This window comes from Lathyrus oleraceus, chromosome 1, assembly GCF_024323335.1.
Source record: "Lathyrus oleraceus cultivar Zhongwan6 chromosome 1, CAAS_Psat_ZW6_1.0, whole genome shotgun sequence".
NCBI classification, from domain to species: domain Eukaryota; kingdom Viridiplantae; phylum Streptophyta; class Magnoliopsida; order Fabales; family Fabaceae; genus Lathyrus; species Lathyrus oleraceus.
Window position 1 is genome coordinate 411,798,946 of NC_066579.1, and position 19,159 is coordinate 411,818,104.

General features: G+C 33.0%; 1 protein-coding gene across 1 annotated transcript; it reads left to right on the forward strand.

Annotated features, from left to right (window-relative positions):
* The first annotated feature begins 1,837 nt into the window (after window positions 1-1,837).
* LOC127076701 (scarecrow-like protein 21) lies at window positions 1,838-4,939 on the forward strand. Its single transcript, XM_051018446.1, has 2 exons — window positions 1,838-1,975; window positions 2,879-4,939. Exon 2 carries the CDS (start codon window positions 2,969-2,971, stop codon window positions 4,679-4,681), a length of 1,713 nt encoding a protein of 570 aa, XP_050874403.1. The 5' UTR covers window positions 1,838-1,975; window positions 2,879-2,968; the 3' UTR covers window positions 4,682-4,939.
* Window positions 4,940-19,159: the final 14,220 nt, after the last annotated feature.

Genomic DNA, 19,159 nt, shown 5'->3' on the forward strand with positions numbered 1-19,159 from the left:
TATAGATCTTGAATTTAACCTCAATCTAGATAAAATACATCCAAATAAGAATAACTTTTTCTTTATAAAGAATTTAATAGCAATTTTTTTACTAAACAATAAAAGTTATAGATTAAAATTTGCACCATAGCAAATGAATAATTTTTATAATAACTTTTTTAAAGTCGTTTTTGATTGCATGTTAGAAGGATTCAGAGACATGATTTTGTTATACATTATATTTTAGTATTTAACTTTTTATTTATTTTATTATGGTTGAACCAATATTTATCTATATAAAATTAAATTTATATCATTTTATGTTTATTGTAACCGCTAATTCAATAAAGATTTAAATTAAATAATCATCTCAACTATAAACTATCAATCAATAGTCAATTAAAATATGATATGAATAGTTTTTATAACACTTATTATAAATTTTAGTTAAAGTTGAAAATGAGTCGAATTGAACTCCTTTTAATTTAACTTGATTTGATAAAAATTAATTCAAATCAAAATTCGACCTGAATTTGACATTAACTTTTTTGTTCAAATTCATCTTATATTAATTTCATGAACATCTTGGTTCAACGGTTAAGTTTAACTTGTTTGTTTAACGAACTTAAAAGTCATTTTTTAAAGTCTATTTCATATTTTAAACTAATATCTTTTAAAAATAAGACTTAATACATGTTTTAGTCATTTAGATTAATTTAATATTTCATTTTAATCTTTTAACTAAAAAATATTACAAGTTAGTTTCTTATCTTCACTTCCATTACCCTATTTTGTCAATTCCGTCAATTTCTAGAAAAAACGTTAAATTCTGACGACGTGACGTAACAACATAAACTCCGAAAACAAAACTCTCGCAGTTTAAATAGTATATCAGTTTTTAACTGAATATTCTGACTCAAATTTGTACCAATAATCTTGCTCTCACACCACGTCAGTAGAACTTAACATTTTTTTTTAAAAAATTGACGAAGAGATCAAATAGAATAATGAAAGTGAAGTTAAGTAACTAACTTATAATGTTTTTTTAGTTAAAAGACTAAAACGGATCATTAAATTAAGTTAAGGGATTTCACGATTAATTATACATAAAAAAATAAAAATTATATTTATTTTAAAATTTATACTTGAAAAATTGAAAAATTGAATTCAAACACTAATCAATTAAAATTTAATAAAACTGTACAATAAAATTATTATAATTGAACCGACAAATATATATATATATATATATATATATATATATATATATATATATATATATATATAAAATTTAAGTTTATCATTTATTTATTTAACAAATTTTGCTTTTTATTTGATTTTTATTTAAATTCAACAATTTTATTATCAAATTAAATTTTAAATTACGTTTGACTTAGTTAAGTTTATTCTCAGTCATAATTTTAATTAAAACAACTTTATCATTTTGTATATATAAATTTAATCTTTAACCACGTGTATATTGGAATTATAATAATAAAACATAAAGATAAAGAGTACAGTCTACTTTAATCTTTCTAGAAGCTAGAACATTCCATTTTATTAATTAAATATATAAACTGAGTACTAGCTCTGTAGCATGCATGCTCCACCCAGTGTAATAATGTAATTATCACTTATAAACTGGACATTTTATATTATAAGTTTTTCTTTATTATTTTTTATACTACTTTTCTTTATTATTATACTATTAATATATATTCAAGTCAAGAAATATGATTATAATACTATGATTTATTTATGATATATATAAAAGTAAAAGTAAATCACTTGTTTATTACATCAACGCTCACAGATTACCAATCCATCGTTTTTAAACTCTTGAAACTGTTTATAAACTCACTCTCTCTCTCTCTGTCTCTCTCCCCTCTCTCTCTCTCTCTCTCTTCAAAAACCACTGTTTTGTTGCAGAATCTCTGCCACAAAACATATAACTGACGCCATTTCTGTGTCTGAATTCTGTTACTCCAAACAAAAGGTATGTTCTGTTTTCCAACTTTTGTTTTGTTTAAGGTTTATTATGGTTGTTGAAATGGAATGGGTTCAAATTAGTTTCAAATTAACTTCAGCGTGTTCAAATTTTCTAAATAACATTGGGTTTTATTTTTCCCATTTTCTAACATTTTGTGTATGATATATCAGGTGTACTTTTAATGTTCCACTTTGTGGTAGCAGCTTTTGTTTTTGTTTTTTTTTCAGATTAATTCTGTTCTAGAATTGAATACTATTTTTCAAAAAAATTTGTATTACTTTAAAATTATTTATGAAAATCATGTATAGTATAATTTATATAAAATACATTACTTTGTCTTGTCTCCAGAAAAGAGACACTAATAATAAAAAAACGTATATAAATACTAGTACAGTATAAGTGTTGTTTATTTGTGTCAAGTAACAAATTGCTACATAAAATTTATGTTTTGGAATTAAATTTTTTTTTTGGAACATATTAATTATTTTTGTTAGCAAATTCATGAATTATTCCTGAAATGATAATGCTTGTCACACGTTTTCTCTTTTTATTTTAGTTTTTAGTTTTTGATTATGTTACTTATCTAGATAGTGTAAAGTGAATTGTGTTCTAAATCTGCTCAAAAGTTGTTTCTAGGGAATAAGAATAAAGACTTTTTTTTATATATTTATTATTATTTTTTAATTACTTTCTATGCTTTTGGTTGCGATTATCTTTTTTTTTTATAATTATTAATTAATGTTTTGAAGTTTAAACAAATTAGATAATTTATATATAGTTTTTTTTCTTTTTTTCTTTTGGAACAGGTAAACTTTGACCCAAGGTTTTTTTGTGTAGATTGTAATCTAATTATGCATTGATACTTCAATTAATGCTTAATGATTTTCTACCATTATACTATGCATGCAGGTTCAGAAGCAGTTTTTACTAAGCTGAAGTACTACTAGTTACTGAGATAATTAATCACTTTTTTCTGCCGCGTAAATAATTGATTTTTAGATGCCAACTTCTCAAGAACAAGCAAATTCAGCTGGTAACCATTTGTACCAACACCAGCTAGTGAAACAAACTGATTCATACAACACTCTACACAAAATATTACAAAGCAATTCATCATGTCTTGGTAGCAGTAGTAGTAGTAGTTATGGAACCAATGTTTCTTACGGAACAAGCAACAGGGAGAAAAGATTCTTTACCTTGGAATCATCTCAACCAAATGCCGATTTTGTAGCTTTTGAGTCTCCTTCATCTGCTGCTAGTGTTTCATCCAACATCAGAAGTCCTTTTTCGCCGCAGCTTACTCATCATTACACCTCTGACATCAGCACGAACGGTTCGCCGATAAGTGCTTACTCTAGTGCTGTTGATGATGGTAGCTTTGAGTTGAAGAAAAAACTTAGAGAATTGGAGATTTTGTTGTTAGGTCCTGAGTCGAATATTGTCGACAGCTGTCAGAGCTTCCCGAATGGCGCGTCTCGATATAATTGGGCTGAGATTCAAGAAATGATTCCGAAGTTGGATTTGAATGAAATACTAATTAAATGTGCAGAAGCTGTTTCTGATGATGATATTGAAACTGCGTTGGGGTTTATGAACAATGTGTTGGGAAAGATGGTATCGGTCTGCGGTGAACCGAAACAAAGATTAGGTGCTTATATGTTGGAGGGTTTAAGAGCGAGGCTGGAATCGTCGGGGAGTGTGATTTATAAATCATTGATGTGTGAAGAACCAACAAGCAAAGAATTGATGAGTTATATGTATATATTGTATCAGGTTTGCCCGTATTGGAAGTTTGCTTATTTATCGTCCAATGTAGCCATTTCCGAAGCTATGAAAAATGAGTCGAAAATTCACATAATCGACTTCCAAATCGCGCAGGGAACGCAGTGGTTGTCATTTATGCATGCTCTCGCGCGTAAATCGGACAAACCTCCTTTTATTCGTGTAACAGGTATCGATGATTCTCAATCCCTTCACGCCAGAGGCGGAGGACTTGATATCGTAGGGAAGAAGCTAACGGATTTCGCTAAAACTTGTGGAATTCCGTTTGAGTTCAGTAGTGTTCCTATGTTCGGGTGCGAGGTTCAGCTAAGTGATTTCGTACTTCAAACTGGCGAAGCTTTGGCTGTGAATTTTCCTTTCACTTTGCATCACATGCCTGACGAGAGCGTGAGCACGGAGAATCACAGAGACCGGCTTTTGAGATTGGTTAAGAGTTTGTCGCCTAAGGTAGTGTTACTTGTGGAGCAAGAATCAAACACAAACACTTCTCCGTTTCTTCACAGGTTCGTCGAGACTATGAATTATTACACTGCTATGTTTGAATCAATCGATGTGGCTTTCGCTAGAGACGACAAGACGAGGATCAGCGTAGAACAGCACTGCATCGCGCGAGATATTGTTAACATGATAGCTTGTGAGGGGGGTGAGAGAGTGGAGAGACATGAACTGTTTGGAAAGTGGAAGGCTAGATTATCAATGGCGGGTTTTGTGCCGTTACCGTTGAGTCCGTCGGTGACTGGTTCGGTTAGAAATCTGTTGAGGGAGTTCAATGAGAATTATAGGATTGAACAAACAGATGTTGCTGTCTATTTAGCATGGAAGAGTAGAGCTATGGCCACATTTTCTGCTTGGAAACCCAAGCTAGGTGAGGATTCTTCACTTGAGGATTCTTCACTCGAGGATTCTTCACTCGTAACGAAGAAATCTTAGAGAATTCGGATGAGAAAATTTTATTAGATACTAAAATAGAGGCGAAATCATAGGACTTATAAATTGTATAGATTGTGAAGTGGTTGAATAGGATGAATCGAACGGTCTAAAGCAAAGATTTTTAAATCTTTGCTTTAGGCCGACTTGACTCATAGTCGTAGGGATTTAAAGTTTAAGGATGTTCATGAAACCTTTTTCTTTTGTTTTGTTGTCTTAGAGTTTAATAAAGGAAAGGGAAAATAAAGATGGCCAAATAAAATGGAACTCAGATGTTGCTATTGATTGATGTAATGTTACTTCTTTTTTTATAAATAAGTTGGTATATTATTCTTCATCTGTGTATAGTAAGCCGTTTTATTTATTCGTCGAATTTAATGGAAAAATTCTTTGTCACAAATAAAAGAGGTCTATAAAAAATCAACGTCACGAACGCATCATGTAGTCAAATTAAAGGCAACTCTATTACTTATACCGTTTGTTTGAAAGAGAGGAAATGGAGGCACGAGAGTATTCAATTTTTTTTCCGATGAACTTGTAAGATAATACTTATCTTCATATTTTATTGCATAATAATGTATATGTATATAAAAGAATATTTTGAATATCAAAACATTACTAAATCATAACGATAAGAAAAATGTTTTATTAAACAAATACATATGAATATTATATTAAATGTAAATGATATTTGCTGAATATAAAAGATATCTGTATATTCTAATATACCACGTACTAAAAATTAGAAGTTGCAAATGTTGAGATTAAGTCGAAAATCATTAAAGAGTTATCGTGGAAGACCTTAAGTGACGAGGCTATTTGGTATTGTGAAGGGACATGTAACACATAACCTTCGCCACAAATAATTTTATCACACGCAAAATTAATATCTATCTCAATGGTATTGTGAAGGGACATGTAACACACAACCTTATGGTGTTTGGACATCCACCTCAGTTTGCATCAGTATACGTGATGAGCTTATCAATGGAGGAAGAATATATATGTAAATCAAAATTAAAAGGGCCATGAAGATGTCGTATGATGCACTTCAAGGTAGATATATGTTGTGTTTTTGGATCATGCTTAAACACACACTTGATGCACAATATAAGTGATATTGTGTCTTGTAAAAGTTAAGTATTCAAGTGCTCCAACATGACTACGATTCTCAATGGCATCATGATATGGATTTTCAGACGATCCAATTAGTTTAGCTTGTGTGTCCACCGATGTAGTAGATGGTTTGCAAGAAGGCATACCCACACGCTTAATAATTTCCTCGACATATTTCTTTTGTGACTGAAAAAGGCCCCATGCTTGCGTGGTAATAGAAATGACGAGAAAGTAACTAAAAGGACCTAAATCCTTCATAGGAAATTCAGAGCCGAGTTTAGTCATGATGAATTGACGAAGGAAATTCGAGAAGGAAGTCAGAATGATGTCATCCTCATAGATAAGGATAAAAGCTATATCATTATTTTGGTGGTAGATTAATAAAGAGTGAACAAAGATGTTGTGAAAGAAACCCAAGGCAGAAAAATAGCCTACAAACTGTTGATACCTGTCACATGATGCTTGTTTAAGTCCATAGTGTAACTTCCTGAGCAAGCATACATTATCAGGATGTTGAGGATTGTAGAAACTTGGTGGTTGATTCAGTTTCATTAAGATTATCATGCAAAAAATGCAAACTTGACATCTAATTGATGAAGACACAATGATTTTGATAAAACAACACTGAGTACCATCCAAATATTGGTTGGTATGACTACGGGACTGAACGTATCATCGCAATCGATACCATTTTGTTGACTAACACCATCACCTGTACCTCTCATAAGACTCGTCAGATTTCTTTTTATACTTCAAATTTCATAATTTTCAAATAATATTAGCATTAGGCCGACTAGGTACTAAGTCATGCGTCTTATTTTTAATAATATTATGATCATGTAATGCATGAATGAGATTGGTAGGCAATGGAGAAATCGAGTTTGGAGATGAGGTGTTGAGATTAAAATGTTTTTGAGTCTTAAAAATTCCATGTTGTGCTTAGGTGGTCATCTTGAGTAAGGGAAGGCTGGTTTAGTAGTGTTTTGATGAGAATAGGTTGGATTGGAGTTAAAAAAGGGTGTCTCGCTTATATAAAAGAATTCATAATTAGAGGTTGGATGATAGTTCAAGATAGAAAACAAAAACTTATTTTCATCAAAGGTGACATGCCTAAAAATATTATTTTATGACTAGACAACTCATGATATTTATAACCTCTATGGGTTGTAGGATAGCCCAAAAATACATATGGTGTTGAACGAGACTATATAATTGAAAGGAAAAGGTAACAAAGAAAACCAAATACTTTAAGGTGAGAATATGATGTGTCTTTTTGGTAGAGAATTTTAGTGAAATTTATAGGTCCAACTTTTTATTGGGGAGAATCTTGAGAAGGTAAGTTCCATTTGTAGTGAAGGATGCCAAAAATGAGGTGGGAGAGAAACATAAGTTAGAAGGGTGTGAATGATATTACTGATGGTACAAAATTTCCTTTCTTTTTTCCGTTTTGAGAAGAGCTGTAGGGACAAGAAAATTGAAATATCATTCTATTTAGTTTACAAAATATATGAAAATGTGCATTGTCGTACTCTTTTTCATTATAACATTTAAAATATTTGACTTCTCTTTCAAATTATGTATTAATATGACCACGAAACTAGAGAAAAATGAAATGCGACCGAGATTTATTTGCAATTGGAAAATCCCATAAAAATTTGTGAAATCATCAAGGAATAAAGCATAATAATGATGTCCATCTCAATTTAGAATAGGTGGCATCCAAATATCAATATGAACAATGTCAAAAGGAAACAAATTATAGGAAACACATTCGAAAAATGATAATTTTATTTGTTTTTCAAGAGCACAAAAATGACAAAAAAATCCTCCAAAAAAACTCCTCTTCAGGGTCTGAAATATCTTCAGAAGTTAACCCAAGTCTTGACACTACACCAAAGTTGGAATGAGACTTGATCCAATCCCATGTTTCTGATTCCTTCAGAATAACATCTCTATTGAATTCAACTTTGTTAGTGACATGACATTAGAGCTTATAAGCACATGTATTGTGGTACTCTACAAGCAACATGACTATGATTCTGTCATCCAACTTCCTTCTCTTAGCATCTAGGACATGTTTATAACAAATAGAATCAAACACTTTCAGATGGCTCACACTTTGTTTATTTCTAGTCCACTTCTCAAAAGGAAGTATTTCCTTCAACTTCTTAGTTGTACATTTATTGAGCACATATGCTTAAGTGACAACAGCTTCTCTCCACAAGGTGTGAGATAGCTTATTCTCCTTCATCATGCTCCTTGTCATATCATGCAAAGTTATATTTCTTCTTTCAACAAGATCATTGTGTTAAGGAGTGTATGAAGCAGTAAACTCATGCTCAATTCTATTCTCCTCACAAAACCTTCTGAACTTTGTATAGTTATACTCACCTCCACCACCAGTTCTGAGAATTTTTAGCTTCTGACCACTCTGTTTTTCAGCCTTCATATTGAACTTCTGAAACTCAACAAACACTTCATGCTTAAACTTTATGACTGATACCCATGTCATTCTTGTGAAACTCAACAAGTGATAGAAAATACTTGTTTCCTCCAAGTGAAGGTACTTCAAATGGCCTACATACATCAGAATGCACTATTATTAAAGCATGTTTTTCTCTTGGAGCTACTTTTGATACAAATGGAAATCTTGGTTGCTTTCCTTTCATGCATATCTCACATGACTTCTTAGGCTTCACAATTTTAGGAATGCCATGTACTAGCTTCTTGAACTCAGATGCCTTAAGCTCCTACAACTCAGATGCCCTAATCTCTTGTGCCATAACTCACTGTCACCTTTAACTCCTTCTGCATTAAGGAAATTATTTTCAGTCGTTTCCACATTCACCTTGAATGTTCTGTTTTTTCCCTATTCAAAATGCATAATCAACTTTTGATCAAAATCATACAACTTCAAGAGATTATCCTTCATAGTAACTAAGAAACCTTTCTCAATTAGTTGACCTACACCCATCAAATTGCTTTTCATGCTAGAAACATGCCAAACATCCTTGATCAGAACATTTTTTCTGTTCTTCACGCTGACCTTGACATTTCCCATTCCTTCAGCATTCAAATACTTATCATCAACATATGTGATTTTTGTCCTCTTTCTAGAGTAAAAATTAATCAGCCATTGCTTGTTTCCAGTTAGGTGATTTGAGCAGACAATATCCATATACTGTCGGTCTACCATATATCTACCATCAGGTTTAAAATCCATTAATAACACAAGTTCATCATTAGATTCTCTTATGGGTATGTTTGCTTATTCTAATTTTCTTTCCTAGCTTGACCAACAGTCCGTAGCAAAGTGATCAAACTTCTTACAACAATAACACTGAACCTTCTCAAACTTCTCCTTTCCCTTATGATGCTTCTTATTATTAGAATTGAAGACTTATGACTTCTGATAACCACCATGCCTCTTCTTGGCCTCAGACCAGGACTGCTTCTGATTCTTCTTACCGGAAGATACTTTAAGAGTCTACTTTACCTCTCTTTCAAAGGTTCTCCCAGTCTGACACAACTCTTGTGCCTCTAGATTATTATGCAACTCATCAATTCTCATGGTGCTCAGATCCTTAGAATGTTCAATTGCTACAACAATATAATCAAACTAAGGAGTAAGAGATCTCAATACCGTCTCAATAATTACTTGTTCAGAAAGAGTCTCTCCACAAGATTTCATCTCATTTGTGATCAAAATTACTCTGGATATGTAATTTGGTATCTTCTCATTGTTCTTCATGTTGAGATTCTCATACTGCTTACATAGAGACTAAGGTTTCACCTCTTCATTGATGCATCACCTTCATACCAACATACCAGTATGTCCCACATAGCCTTCACTATCGTCGAATCAACTATCTTCTTAAACATATTCACATCCACACACTGATGGATGTATAACAAAGCTTTCTGACCCTTCTTCCTCAACTCTCTATACACGCTCCTTTGTGCTTCAGTTGCACCTGCTGCAGTTGCTGTATAACCTTCATTGACGAGATCAAGAACATATTAAGCTCCAAACAACACACTCATTTGAATCATCCATCATTTCCAATTCTTTCCACCAAATACTGGAAGTTTAGTGTTCAAGCTACCGTTTCCACCGTTCATCTTCGATCTTGTGCAATAATTCACTCAGATCACACCAAACACTCATGTTTCCCAATTCCGTAGAATCATAAAATGTGATTTTATTATGATTTCGATCATAAATTCAACACGAATTCAAGAAATGATATCAATCACACATGCCTCATCATGTTCACTCGTGTTTCCCATGGACTCGAACTAGAGCTCTAGATACGAATTATTGGTGCACAAGAGGAAGAAGATGAATATTATGAAGAAAGGTTGAGAAAGAATGTGTAACTGAGTCGTAACAAAGTGTCTATTGAAAAACTAAAATTCAGTTATGGACCAGATCTCTTCAGAATGAAACTTAGCTTTGTATATATTATATCAGAACTAACTTAAATGAAACTCAAATTCATACTAAATGCAACTTCAAATAAAAATGAATTATAACCAATAGAAACCATAACACCATACAACTATAATTTTCACATAAAAAGGACCTGGCCGATTGCAAATATGAATTCTTACATTTTTTAAAAATCAATTTGACTAATGAAAACTATTTCTCTCGTGTATATTTTAAAAAAATGTTATTTAGTACAACAACAAAAACTTATCACATTTATAATTTTAGATATTGTAACTACAATATAATACATCTATAATTTCCACATAAATAGACTTGATTTGTTGACCCACCGATAATAACAAGACAAATATATATTCTTGTATTTATTTATATACAAGCTTCGTAACATTTAACACTCTTGTTTATATAAAAAATTATACTCCTTCCGGCCCAAAATAATGGTCATAGTTGATCATTTTACACCGATTAAGAAAATGTAAAAAATGAAAGAGAGAGAATAGTATTTTTTACCAAACTATCCTTATTTACTATTTGTGAAACTACTAATCATACACCGTTGAAATAGAACAATAAATCTTGCATCACAAGAAGAAGAAGAAGAAGAAACTTGTGTATTCTCACAACTAAACTATATCATTACAAGGTATTAAGTATATATAGTGAGCTAGAGTTAGTTACATCATAACTAACACTTATAACTAACTAAAACTACTTAACCTACTAGTGATATTAGTTGTAACTTGCACACTAAGAAATCCCATCAAATGCAATGCTCATCATGCTTAACATCTCCCATCAAGCTGGAATAAATATCAATCATTCCTAGCTTGCTTTGAAGGTTGCTGAAAGGTTCTACATGTAGAGATTTGGTCAAGATATTAGCTAATTGATCCTTCGATGTGATGGGAAGCAAGTGAAGAATTCCTGCTTGAACTTTGTCTCTCACCACATAGCAATCAATCTCAATGTGCTTAGTTATCTCATGGAAGACATGATTGGCTGCTATATGAAAAGCTGACTTGTTGTCATAATAGATCACAGTTGGAGCTAAGTGTTCAATCTGAAAATCCTGTAGCAGATACAAGAGCCATTGCCCTTCACATGTTGTTTGTGCCAATGCTCGATATTCTGCTTCAGAGATGATCTTGACACCACTATTTGTTTCTTGTTTTTCCAACTTATCAAAGAGTTTCCAAGGAGGAAGAAAAAACCAATTGTTGACCTTCTAGTTGAAGGTAGAGAAAAAACAAGAAATGGGGGGGGGGGGGGGACTGACAATAAGAACTTTTGGAAATGCCACACACACAAAGATCAAAATAAACAACACAAAAGTTTATCCTGGTTCGCTTGAAAAGCTACTCCAGTCCACCCGGCCAAGGTGATTTCACCTTCATAAGGATTTAATCCAATAATCTAGAAAGATTACAATAAACGTCTAAGGGTACATCGATCTCTTAGCCCTCTCAAGTCTACAGACTTCATAAGTCACTTGAGGAAAGTTACAACAACTATTTTAGAATTACAAGAAAGTGTTTAGTGCTTCTAGATAAGCAATATGAACACAGTAAGAACAAAGATAAAAAGTCACACTTAGAGTAACAACTCGTGTGATAACGTAAAACAAGAATTTAGTGTATAACTTGATTTTGATGTGCAAAATTCTTGTGTAATCGCTTCATATCTTGGTATGATGCTAGTTGAGTCTTTTTATAGTGCTTGGAGATGATACCGTTGAATGGAGCACTAATGTTGATATCTTACCAATAATGGGACTTAAATGACATTAATTTTATTATCCTTTCCATAGAAGTTTAGGAGAGTATTCAATATTCTCCATATTGAGATTCATACCATATTTAGAATACTTCATTGTTGAGTTCTTGATCTGATCTTGTTTGGTGTGAATCAGAGCGCACAGAATTCAGATTCTTCTCTTAGATCTTGTATTCTTCATATAGTTGTCTGTTGTATTTACTTCAAAAGTTCTAGGCTAATCTCTAATTAGATGTTCTTCTGATGTAAGGATCATCAGCGTATTCATGCGTGGGATCCTTTAGATGCAGAGTTTTAGAGTCTTCAGATGACAGATGTTGTGGATATCGTTGTCTTCAGTGTTAGAGCGAATACCTTTAACTCTAAGTCAGTTGTTCTGGACTTTTGTAACGTTAAGTATTGTTTCATCAGATTCATTTATCGTTAGAGTCGTGCACACTTAGAGGATTTCATTAGGGTACCAAAATGTTTCATCCTTTGTTATCATCAAAACTTAGAGATAAATTGCAGAACCAAAATCTTATTCTAACACTAGTATCGGGGCATGGTCCCCAGTCAGAATTTGAGAAACCTTTACGTGTATGAACTGATGATAAACTAAATAATAGGACATTACCAAGACTTCATTTGAGGTATTTTAGAACATGAATGTCAGCTAACATGTGTTCAATAGTAGGAGCATTCAAAAACCGACTAAGTTTGCTCACATCATATGATATTTTAGTTGACCTACACCCATCAAAACATTACTAAATCATAACGATAAGAAAAATGTTTTATTAAACAAATACATATGAATATTATATTAAATGTAAAGGATATTTTCTGAATATAAAAGATATTTGTATATTCTAATATACCACGTAGTAAAAATTAGAAGTTGCAAATGTTGAGATTAAGTCGAAAATCATTAAAGAGATATCGTGGAAGGCCTTAAGTGACGAGGCTATTTGGTATTGTGAAGGGACATGTAACACATAACCTTCGCCACAAATAATTTTATCACACGCAAAATTAATATCTATCTCAATGGTATTGTGAAGGGACATGTAACACACAACCTTATGGTGTTTGGACATCCACCTCAGTTTGCATCAGTATACGTGATGAGCTTATCAATGGAGGAAGAATATATATGTAAATCAAAATTAAAAGGGCCATGAAGATGTCGTATGATGCACTTCAAGGTAGATATATGTTGTGTTTTTGGATCATGCTTAAACACACACTTGATGCACAATATAAGTGATATTGTGTCTTGTAAAAGTTAAGTATTCAAGTGCTCCAACATGACTACGATTCTCAATGGCATCATGATATGGATTTTCAGACGATCCAATTAGTTTAGCTTGTGTGTCCACCGATGTAGTAGATGGTTTGCAAGAAGGCATACCCACACGCTTAATAATTTCCTCGACATATTTCTTTTGTGACTGAAAAAGGCCCCATGCTTGCGTGGTAATAGAAATGACGAGAAAGTAACTAAAAGGACCTAAATCCTTCATAGGAAATTCAGAGCCGAGTTTAGTCATGATGAATTGACGAAGGAAATTCGAGAAGGAAGTCAGAATGATGTCATCCTCGTAGATAAGGATACAAGCTATATCATTATTTTGGTGGTAGATTAATAAAGAGTGAACAAAGATGTTGTGAAAGAAACCCAAGGAAGAGAAATAGCCTACAAACTTTTGATACCTGTCACATGATGCTTGTTTAAGTCCATAGTGTAACTTCCTGAGTGTAAGACCCTAATTTTGACCCTAAGATCCCTCATGGCATCATAACATTGCATTCACATGGCCTCAAGGATCATAAGCATCTTGGCTCCCTTAGCCTTTGGGTGGGATCTCTCTTGTGAGTGGTTTGAGATCACCAAGCGTACTTGAATTTTATTATCATTTCTTTTCTCATTTTTATTCACTAACCAAAAGCACAAAAATATGTCACTAACATCTCTTGTTTGTAGTTTGAGCAGTCACAAGGTCTAAAAGCTTCTAAGAGGTCCTATGTGCATTGATATGGCCAAGAGGAGATGAAAGCAAGCATGACAATGGTTCCCAAAGCTCTCATCCATCAAATATGCCTTCCAAGTATCTCAATTCATCATTTTGATCAAAGCAAATCAAAGGGCTTGAGGCTTGTTTCCCAAGGAAACCCTAATTCATCTGATCATTAACTATGTCTTGCTCACGAAGCAACCTCAACCCATCGTCAAATACAATCAAGGGAAGTTATTTAATTCATCATTTAATGCATATTTGAACTTATTTGAGTGTCCTCAATCATCAATTCATCAAGATTTGAGGTAGGGACTTAAGAAGTTGATCAGTCAATTCATCTGACTATTTTTGAAATGCACTGAGACCTAACGTTTTATGTGTTGGTAAAGTGGAGATGACCCCAAGAGAAAAAATGTTCTTAAGAACCATATGAACAACTTTCATGTTCATCAAAAATTGATTTGAACCTTGGAAGGTCATCATCCATTCCAAAATATTATAGGTCATTTTGACTGAAACCCTAATTTAGGGTCAACTTCCCAAGGACATAACTCATTCATTTTTCATGATTTTAAGGTGGGATCAAATGCATTGGAAATCTTAAGATGTATAATTCAAATTTTATGTTGAGAAAAATTGCAAAATCTCAAAAGAAATACATGTGATAATGCAAAACATTATAGGTCACTTTGGACCAAATGCATTGAAATATGAAAAAGTCCAACTTCAAGTGCCCATAACTTCTTCATCAAAAATCCAAATGATGCAAAGTTTAAGTCCAAATTGATCGCCTTGAAAATATCTACAACTTTCATGTTGACGATTTTGTCATTTGGAGCTTGCATCAATGAAACATAAGGGCTTGAACTTTAGCCAATTTTGAAAATTTCACATATGCATGTTTTGCACCTTACATTTCAAGTTCAATTTTCCCTAATTTCCAAGGCTCAAATGGAGTTTTGATCAACATAGCATTTGTTCCTTATGCAATAAGCTTTCCAACCATTACCCATAAGACTATGTTTCATTTTTGGAAATTTCATTTTCAAAGAGAAGAACATTTGGGTGCATTTTTAGAAACTTATTGAAAACACATTGCATGAGTTCATTACATTACTTCTGCACGTCCATTTTTATTCCATTTGGTATCAACTTGCATTTCCAATCAGAATTGGGCCCTCCATACGCCTGTACAGGCCCATGCATGGAGGCCCTCTTCATCCATGCACATGCTTTGTTCATGCTTCTACCTTGCCAATTGCTATATATAGGAGTGCTTGGCTTCACAATTTGACAACCTGAAGGCACCTGTTATGCTGTACGAATCCCTCCATAGCCATACTTAAAGGAACTTGCTCTTTTTCTTCAAATTTTCAGATCTAAATTTTAGCTACACTGGTTGATTTCTAGATCTATAGTTCCTAAGCCTTGCTCATCTTCATCACTAGACCACACTGCAAGCATTAGAAAAGGAGAATTGTGCTCTCAAGATCCATATTTCAAAGGTGGACATCATAACTTTTCTTCTTCGAAACTCCTTAATTACTACTTATTTCTTGTGTTTCTTTGCTTGGCTGAAGTCCTCTCATTAGAGGCATTCGAACTGTGCTTTAATTTTGCAAATCCATGAAGTTCAGATTGAACACCATGATTTTCTCTCTCTGATTTCTCTCTCTATGAGGACCTAGAGAAAAAACCAATGGTACAGGGGTGATGTACATCACCCCAGCTTTCCAATGATATGAGGATCGCTTCATTTGGTTAAGAATTTTTCTCTGCAAATTTGGCCGGAATCTCTGGTCTTGCCGGAGAAGACGGTGGTGTACACCACCGTCCGTTTGCCAGGTTTGATCCAGGCCGTTGATGATGATTTCCAGATTGAATTAGGACTCTTGGATCTTATGACTTTATTTAATAGTTTATGTTGCTCAGTTGACTGAGGTCCATGATGCGCGCGCATGCCATAGCCGTTTGATCTGCCAGATCATTTAATGAATTGGATCCAACGCGTGTGGATTTTCCTTATTTTTTATTTCTGATTTTAATTTCCATTTTATTTCTTTTATTCCATTTCATTTCAAAAAATCATATCTCACTCATTATTGGTCCAAAAAATGTGAGACCAATTGCATTATTTCTCATTTTATTTCTAGTTTCTAAAAATGATTTTTAATATTTATTATTTTATCATTTGATATTTTTCATGAATTTTCTCTTTTCTGGTTATTTTTAATTCATTTTAAATAGTTTTTGATATTCAAAAAATACAAAAATATTTTTCCAACCTCTTTGAATGATGATAGATCTATGAACAATATTCTCATCAATTTATTAATTGATTTGAGATTTATTTGAGATTTTAATTCAATTAGGTTATTTTTATGCATTTTTAATTGATTTAAAATAGTTTCTGACTTTTAAAAATGCTGAATTGTTTTTTCAAACTTTGTTTGACCTTGTTGAACTTGGGATAATTAACTTGGACTTTTCAAAGTTGATTTGAAATGAGTTTGAAGTTTGACCTTTCTTTATTATTTTAATTCAAGTTTTTTTTTAATATAAAAAAATGCCAACAATATTTGATTAGTTTCTTGACTTCTAATTCTCATTTTGCTTCTGTTTTCTATTGTTTGACCTTGATCTTCTCTATCTTTGGTCATGACTTATTGATTATCTCATTCTATTTCCATTAATGCACTTTAATTCTCCATCTTCTTCTTCTTCTTCTTTTTCTTTTTGATCAATGAGTTAGAGATTGGTGGTTAGCATTGATACATGGAGGTTTAATCTTCCTTGATCCAAATCTAATTCATCTTGATCATGGATCAAGTGAATGGCTTTGCATTAAGAATAGATTGCTTCCTAAATCATGCAAATGACCTAAATCAATATATAATCATTTCTCATCTTCTTTTTGGCATGGCAAGTTGTTGGAGTTTGATTCACTAATCAAGACCTCTAACTTGTGTTGTTGCCTACATTATTATTGACCGACCTCAGATAGTTGTGACTTCTACATAAGTCCAATTACGATTGCTTAACATAGCGCTAAATTGCCTTATGGCACCCTAACTCTAACACTAACCATTAACCATTAACATTTAATTCTTGCTCTTTACATTTATGCAATTTAATATTCTTGTACATACTATTCATTTGCTTTTTCCCCTTTGCTCATTTTAGCACATGTTTATGTTAATGCAATTTGCCTTTTGCTCACTTGAGCACATAATTGTGTATATATTATTGTGCTTGTGTTTTGTTTTGATTGTTGTGGACCAAATGCAAAGAAATGGACAAATGGACTTAGTTTCTAGGACATTCCCTATGCAAATTGGAGTAAAAGAACCTTAATATTGAAGATGGATTAGAAGGACCAAATCTCTAAACTCACTCTTGTCCATCCTTGATTTGCTTCATAAAACTCTTTGATGTGGGTGCTTTTGTGCTAGGGGATCCTATGAAAGTTCAAATTGAAGAACCATTGCCATGTTCATCCAAAGTGAAAGATACAAGAGACATTGGGGATCTTTTAAGAGCTTGTTTGATTATGTTGATTGCTTGAGCTTACACTTATTTTGCTTGCATATTCCAAAGGATGGGAGCTACTTGGATCATCAATATGATCTCAAGAGAGGAACTCCATTTGTGGTCTTGTTTCTTATCCATTATCTCTTGTATGATTAGGATTTTAGCCATTCTTCTTCTTCCCTCCACTCTAACCCAAGCCAAAACTTTTGTGCAAACATTTAACACTCGTTTTCAAACATTAGAAACCTAAGCCTTATGCTTTTGATTTTTCAAACTTTCTTTTCATAACACTTATTTTGAATTGAACTTCTAACTCAACTTTGACCATATTTTGTAAATACTTTTCATTGGTAAATACCACTCATTCAAAATACCTTTTTGTGATTTCAATGGCCACTTTCCTAATCAAAACTTTTCATAACCTTTAGCTATTAGGTTTGATTTATCCTCGAGGTAGATGTAATACTCACTTATATCCTTAGTGATGGACAATGAGTCTTCCATGCTTATTATAGGGTTAACCCCTCACTAGCATGTTGAAGCTATCCTCACATGGTGGATTTGTGGTTTTAGGTTGAGTTTTCTCCCTTGGATAACAAAAGACCTTAAGGCTTTTGGACCAATCAATTCACCAACTCATTTTGAGATTTTTACCCCGAACTACGAGGTTTTGAACCTAATCTTTTTTTAAAGATGGTACGTAGGCAATGGGTTTATCCATCCAAACACAAAATGTAAATAACTTGTATATTCTCTTCTTCTCTCTTCAATCATGTTTGCACAAATAAATTTTCACAAAATACCAACCTTACAACAAATGTGAAAAAGGCTCCCTAGGAGTACCTAGGATGTTTTGGGTGCTTAAAACCTTCCCATTGCATAACTAACCCCTTACCCCGATCTCTGACATTTTTACTAGTTTTTGATTCGATAAAATTTTTAGGTTTTTGTTCGCTTTCTAACCATTCCTTTGGATAAATAGAAGTGCGGTGGTGACTCGATTTGTATGGTTTACCTTGGATTTAGTCAATATGTCTAATGGTAACGAATACCCCGCTACAGAAAAGTGGCGACTCTGCTGGGGAAATTTGCCTAGTGGGTTTTGCCTACTTTTCACATTTGTTGTATTGTTGTGTATATTATTTTGTGACATATTTTTGTGCAATTTGGGATTACTGTATTGTATGTAATGATTGAATTGCTTGAATATTAATTTCTTGTATGCTTGGTGATCTTTGTGAGATGAGTTCTATACACGAACCCGAGTGCACTTAGGATAGGAGAATGGCATAGTCTTGTTGACTTGTGTGGAGTTATTCCTTAGCAAGTTGACTTGCAAGCCCATTCACTTGGTGGAGGTCATGTTGGAATCAATAATGTCACACAAGTAGTTGTGGTTAGACATTACTCTTTCCAATATAAACCTTAGAAGCCAAGGACCTTAGTTTACCAAGCCCATCTTGACCTATTCTTAGGATGTAGTGCGAAAGTCATTCAAGTGTAAGATTTGATACGATTGTTACGCGATACTACACTCATAAGAGTCTCTCTTGAGAATATTTTTGGAATATGAGTAGTCGTTTATCCGATAATATCTGAAAGATG